General features: G+C 37.6%; 1 protein-coding gene across 1 annotated transcript in view; it reads right to left on the bottom strand.

Moving 5' to 3' along the window:
* Positions 1–6195: 6195 nt before the first annotated feature.
* CARF (calcium responsive transcription factor) overlaps positions 6196–7014 on the bottom strand; it is a gene marked incomplete at its 5' end in the record, with an annotated part of 21906 nt that continues 21087 nt past the window's right edge. The window contains 1 exon segment of the mRNA XM_009081791.1: positions 6196–6314. Coding sequence (XP_009080039.1) covers positions 6196–6314 — 119 coding nt within the window.

Genomic DNA, 7014 nt, shown 5'->3' with positions numbered 1-7014 from the left:
CTCATAAAGTCTTACCCACCTTCATGCTCTCCATGTCCCCTGCAGGCTTGTAGAACTTGTTGAGTGGGCAAGCAGAACGAACAGCTACATCAGCACACAAAACAAATCACTGCGTCTCAAGGTTTGCGTATTAGCCTGGCATGAGGGTCTGCCAATACACACCTCTCTCTTTCTGGCTCTTCTGCTGCCATTTGATTGCCACACCCAATTACATTTTAAATAGTATCTAGAGACAAAGACTGTTCCACAGAGAGCAGAAGCAAGTCTATGATCTTTCCAGGAGCCACTGAACTATCAACATATAACCAAAGGATAGAGCCAAAATTTTAACAGTATTTTAGTGGTAGTTTATGCTGTATTGGCACTGTTCTGCTATAGAAATCCAAGAACATTACAAAAATGTGCAAATGACAAATCCAATACCATGTAAGCTTTTGCTCTCTAGTTCATTGTGAGAACCCAGAAATCAACTCCTACGAGAGCACTATACTACAAACATTTTCATCCTCTGATGAGCCTTATCAATCCCTATTAGAAAAAAGATCAGGAAGAGCAAGAAATTTAATTTGCTCAGAACAGCATGCTCTTGTTTAAACAGGCAGAATGTCATTAACAGAAGCCAGTACATGCCAAATGACCAACTGAGCTGCACTGCAGAGAGCTGAGGATGCTTGTAGTAAAAACATGAATTCTAATTATCCACATTAAAAGACCTGATTACATGTGCCCTAAAATATCTGCATAATTTAACCACATCCAAGTGTAATTAAAACTGTATTAAAGAACTGCAGACAAACAATTATAGTCCTGTCTCCATTTTACTTTTTAAGATGCATACAGTCCTGCATGCATATTTAAAACTATTAAGTATCCAAAGGCAACTTTGTAAGGAGGCTATCATATACATGCTTTTTGCAAGGTTTCTTCTATTTGAGGCTACAGACTAGTGATGAGAATTACTCCCACAGCTCCTACTTTTCTGTCCATGGAAGGCTCCTTAGGAAAAGGACACTCAGTGTTTGTCCTCAGAAAGCTTTCCATGCTTTTAAACCCCCTTCTGAACAGGTTGGATTCCCAGATGGCAAACATGCACTAATTCTCTCTATGACACAGCAGTACTATTTATGATCACTCCTTTGAAGACTCTCCAGAAAACATAGCAAATCCCTTCAGAAAATAAACTTGTCATTTGTCATGTGCATTAGAAATGGAATGAGATACTAAGATGTAAGAGTTTACATTGGAAAAAGCCCCAAATGCATGCACACACACTCCTGTCATGTGATAAGATTTTTGCTTTCCCCTCCTTCTCCCCCACAAATCATACCTTAGTTGCTCTTGTTGGATAGACCAGCTGGATAGCTTCTGACCTAAAAAAATCAACACAGCCTGTTTTACATAATGCTTGTTTCATTCACTACTGAGGTGCACTGTTGCTGGGAGAAGGTGAATGCTACTGATGGGTTAGGCTCTAAAGTCTATTCCTATGAAAGCTTTATTCAGAAGGGCAGGGCAGATCAAAGCGAATTTTCTCATCAGAGACTCATGAAGAACAGCAACTTTTCACAGCACCATCCTCAGCTATATCACACTTTCTATCCCTAGGGGAGCAAATTCTTACTGCCTAAAAGTCTGAGAACATATCTGCTTGAATAGACTTAAGGGAAAAAATTTTTAGTTTGCCAACAAACAGACAAGTTAACAGGTAGCCACAATCCAGAGCCAGAATCAGGAATTCAAGTGCTAAGAGGCCAGCCCTAACAGCTAGCAGAAACCATCCTTTTCTCCTTGTTTTATCAAATCTTTTCAGTTGCTGTGAATGTAACAAATGCCTTGTCTTGTCCCTGATATTCATCCAGGTAATGATGAAAAGCCCCAAAGCAAACAAAGATAAAAACTTAATGCAATTAAAAGGAACATATGGATTTAGGATTTAGGAGAGACAGGAAGAAAAACTGATGGGAAAATCTCACCACTATTTACTTATGCAGTGAACTCAGCATCTGCTTCAACAGTCTAACAGTGAAACATTGAGAATTGGAGGGCCTGAGGGCATGGGATTTCTGTGGAAGTCCTAATAAGTGTGAAGAAAGAGACATTTGGGCAAATACTGACTATGCTTTAGGTAGATAGACCTATCTGAAGGATGAGGACAGCAGCAAGTTAATGCAGTTGGGAAGAAAATGTTTATTTTCCTTGGTAACGTAAAGAAAAAGTCTGCAGTCCTGGGCTGAAGCTCCAAGAGGAGTTCCTTCTCCATCTTAAAAGCTAAGAATGGATGGCTCAGACTATGGGAAGTAATTTATCTGCCTCTGGTACTTACCAAAACTCAAGCAGCTTTGTTGGTTTTGAGGGCAGGACAGGCTTCCCTTTTTTTCCATACCTTTAAATTTCTACCATGGACTCACACCATAGACTCAGGAGCCTCACTGAGCCTTTGTGATGGGCTCTCAACCTCCTTCCAGGCCCCCAGAGCCCCCCAGCACAGTCCCCATCAGCCCTCCCCACAGGCTCCTTGCTTTTCACACACCCTCAGGAACTTCTTCCACCTGGTCTTCCTGGAGTTGTCTTACTTGTTCTCCACCCCTAAAACCTACTGCCCTGAATTTGCTCTTGCATTTCCCCCATGAGCCCCCACAACCACAACACAGACCACTACTTTAAAAGAAAGGAAGCAGTTTACATTTGAATAGAAATATTATACATTAAGTTACTATATAAATATATATATACACATACATATACAGACATTTGTCTCTCCAAATTTTGTACAAACTGCAACAATCTTCATACCACACAAAGAACTCATTAACACAAGTGGTTTCCATCCAAGAGGCTGCCAGTCCTGAACCAGCTATGGATGTGTGACTTCTTTAACAAAAAGGTATTTTTGCATGCACGTAGAGAAGCACAGCCCTTCTTGTAAATCACTGTTATGGGCAACCAACAACAAGGATAATCGGAGAATAATTGTCCATTTACAGTACGGTTGAAGCTCAGGATTTCTAAGTTTGTGAAATAAACACTTGAACATAACAAGCACAAGAAAACAAAGTAAACATCAGAAAAACATCTACAATTCCAACACAAATTGATAGTAAACTACTTTTCACCAAGCTACATAGTTTTCTCTGAAAAATCAGCCTTTTTCAAACAAATGTAACTGCATTGAAAGTGCTAGTGTTTACTTGGTTTTTTTTATATATGTAACAGTCTTTTCTGTAAAATTTAGGTGGATATTACTGAACAAAGCTGTTAAGTTGAATGTAGAGCTGGATATGGGTGATGAGTTTGTGTTTTTCCATAAGCAGTATACACAAAAAAAATGTAAACATACTATTTGGAAAAGAAATGTCGTGTTAAATTAAAAAACAACACAGTAATAAAGTGAAATATGTATTCGGAAGACAAATATTGAAATTCTGTGAAAATGAAGACAACTGAAAGCAAAAATGTGAGTACTGGTACTGGCTGAACAAGCATTTCAAATAAATTTTCTGATGAACAGAATTGCAAGGCTAATCCTCATCTTTTAACATAACCTAATTCTTTACTGCTTCTTTAAGTTTCTTCCAACTTTTTGTCCTATTATTTTCAGGGTAGCATGTAAATTAGGGTAGAACATTAAATTACTTTCACAGCCTGAAATTCAAGACGGACTAAAAAAGTATTTCCTCCAGCTGTGAGCACCAAGTCAAAAACAGAAGTACTGTCAGAAATATTGTTCAGCACAGGATGAGGTCACGTTCAGCTCATGATGAAAGAACAGAACTGTGAATGAGGGAACTAAGCAAGAACTAATGGGGAGGTAACTTCTCTTTCCTTAAGCTTTTACTCCAACCATAAACATATTGTCTGCTTTAAAGAGAACTGAAACTGAAATAACCTCTTGCTGGAACTCTTCAGCTCTAATTTATTCTTTTGAGAAGAAATAAGCATTCTCAAAAATAAGTAACAATTCTCCAGAAAAATGAGCAATATAGAGAAAGATAATATAGTCTGGAAAGCTCTAAGAAACACCAAGGGTGATGGAATCATTGAATACAGCAGCATGGAAGGAAGTACCCATTCTGGTATGAAGCTGGAAAACAGAAGGTGACTGCTGCCTGAGTGCTCCAGAACTGACTGCAGCAGAGAACATCCATCTTGGACATATTTTCACAATTAACAAAAAAAAACCCCAAAACTAAACCAAATAAATAAATAAACAAACCTCACTGAAAACCAAACTCATGTGAACCTCATGGGGATTTTCCCTACTCAGGAATCAGTAAAGCATACCACTAAACATGTCAGTGTGGAAATTAAATACGAGGGGCTCCAAAAAACTGGAGGTTTTTCATGCATTTGCATGACAAAATACTGGTTCTTATTTAATAAGAGCATGATCCTGTTGGAAAATTCTAATGTGAGCTAACCCATAAACATTAGCTTTAAATGAATAGCATTCACAATGTTAGTTAACCTCACAGAAATTAATGCCTGTTAAGGTAAGACTAAGACATAGCACCTACCTAGCAGATGCTGCACATAAAGGCATTCAGAACACAAGTGCAATGTAAGACTTTTGAAAGGTTTAGCCTAAAATACTCAAAAGAAAATTAAAAAATAATTTTAAATGGCTACTGTTTAGATGATGTTTGTGAACACTTGAATGTAACTTATCAAATATAACAATTTTAAAAAGTTAATCTTTTTGCTTATATATTCCCAAAATTTTCTCCTCTACATAAACTAACTTAACATTTTCCTATTTTGTTTGTTTGTTTTCAAGTCTGAAAAAGAGAAAAGTCCCCAGATTGCATTATTCTACAGAGCACAAAAAAACTCCTAATTTTATGATCAAGCTCTCAACCACTTAGTAGGAACTAATAACAGAACTGCTCCTATCACTGTACACAAACAACTCTGAATGTTGCTCTAGGAATTCAACATCTGAAGCAATGTCATTGTTTAACTTGACATCTATGTTGGCATCAGTTTCATTTAATTTACAGCTTTAAATGGATTTCAGGTTATTTGTAGGTGCCATTTTTTTCTTAAATAAATACATCTGCCACAGATTGCACAACTCAGTGCTTGTCACTTATTACAGCCTTGGCTTAAATATTGCTAAAAAATATTTCTTCACCACATTCACTTTGCTAAAGACTCCTGGTAATTATTTTAATGATATGGAGCACTTCAGTCTTAGAAGCTGTGACTGTTGAAAAAGACAAGCTTGTTTTCTGAATGTTATAGTGACACTTGCACATATTGCTTGGATTTGTATTACTTGCTTTGTTCTCCTGGGCTTCTCTTTGTTAGGAATGTATCCACAAGCCCTGTAGCACCAACAGCAGCAGGTTAAATCACATTCAGCTGAGCTGGTAGTGTAGGCGCATAAAGCAAAAGGTAGAGAACCTGAAGTGGCAGCACCAATCATTTTCCAAGAGACAAGACTCCTGCACTTAGTTGTTATGACCAACTGCTAATACAGTACCACTGCAAAGGCTGCATGCAGCAATGAACCTCATTACAAGGCAGAACATAAGTTCAAAGATGGCAAAGTCAAAACCATTCACTGTTAGAATTCACACAGTTTTCTTTATCATACAACCTTCCATTTACTTGACAACCTCACCTTTCTCCTCTCCTTGATCTTCACATCATTAACATTATGACCAGCTAAAAGCAGCGTTTTCTTAAGCATCCATGTCCTTTATGACTTTGAAGTTTAGCATTCTGGACCTTCCTTTTGCCACAAAACCATTCTGTATTGATTCACTTTGCTGTTGGATCCTGTGGTCTTGGAGCTGGCAGACTGTATGATCTCTGCAGTGGCATAAGAATTGAGGGTCTCAAGGAGAAAAAGCAAAGCCAGCATTGTGATCTACATTCTAAAATTGAGGAATTAAACTGTGGAAGACCTTCAGAAATGTTGACCAAAATGGGCCATAGGGATAGCATTCAAATTACTCAAAACATGAAACAGGAGAGGTGGTGCTCCATGGGGCAACTGAAAAGACCTGCAACTTGCAGTGAGTCACATCACTCATAAATCAAAAGAGCTCTGTCAGAACTACTGTAAAATACACTTAGTCTGGATGTCACAACACAATTAAAAAAGAATGGTAGTACTTTGAGAGCACCTGCCTTTCCTTCCAAGACATTCATAGTTCTCTGATTTGCAAATTCCTTCTAGGCTTCACCGGTTTAAACAGGTGAGGAACCACAGCAGTCTCTGATTTTATCTGACTCCATAGACAATGCTTTTTCTCTTGGCTCTTGTTTAACTTGGCTCACACAGGTGATACCCTCTGTATTTTCTTCAGCTTAAAACAAACAAAAATCAAACACTGAAGTTCAAACTCCACTGACAATGCTTCAGCCCCAATAACTGTATGCATTTAAAAGAAAAATACTTCAGGAACTCAAACTAAATGGGTAAGGTATATATGAAGTCAACTGCTGTTTAGCTTGACAGGCAGTTATGTCACCTACTGTGCTCTAAGACATTGCAAGTTGACATGAACTTACTGCAGTAAAGCTCCTCTTGAGTAACAATGTTTAAAACATTTTATGAAAAAAAAAGCTTGGAGATATTAAATCACTTTCACACAAAATGTCTTTCCTCTTTCTCATGGAAAATTAAAGCAGCCATCCATTAATTTTTTTTTTTAAATTTTTATGTTTTTGGTCGTGAGGGTTTTTTTTCCCCAGGGGAATGGAGAAATGAAGGTTATATTGCTGAAAAAAAATGAACTCTAAAGCATGTTGGTTTAGAGAATGACTTACACTTCAGGCACAATTCTTTCACACAAAATGTCTTTCCTCTTTCTCATGGAAAATTAAAGCAGCCATCCATTAATTTTTTTTTTTAAATTTTTATGTTTTTGGTCGTGAGGGTTTTTTTTCCCCAGGGGAATGGAGAAATGAAGGTTATATTGCTGAAAAAAAATGAACTCTAAAGCATGTTGGTTTAGAGAATGACTTACACTTCAGGCACAATTGGCCTGTTCTCATGCACATACA

The sequence above is a fragment of the Acanthisitta chloris genome, unplaced genomic scaffold, assembly GCF_000695815.1.
Source record: "Acanthisitta chloris isolate BGI_N310 unplaced genomic scaffold, ASM69581v1 scaffold37769, whole genome shotgun sequence".
Lineage (NCBI taxonomy): Eukaryota > Metazoa > Chordata > Aves > Passeriformes > Acanthisittidae > Acanthisitta > Acanthisitta chloris.
This window is presented reverse-complemented; position numbering and strand designations above follow the sequence as displayed.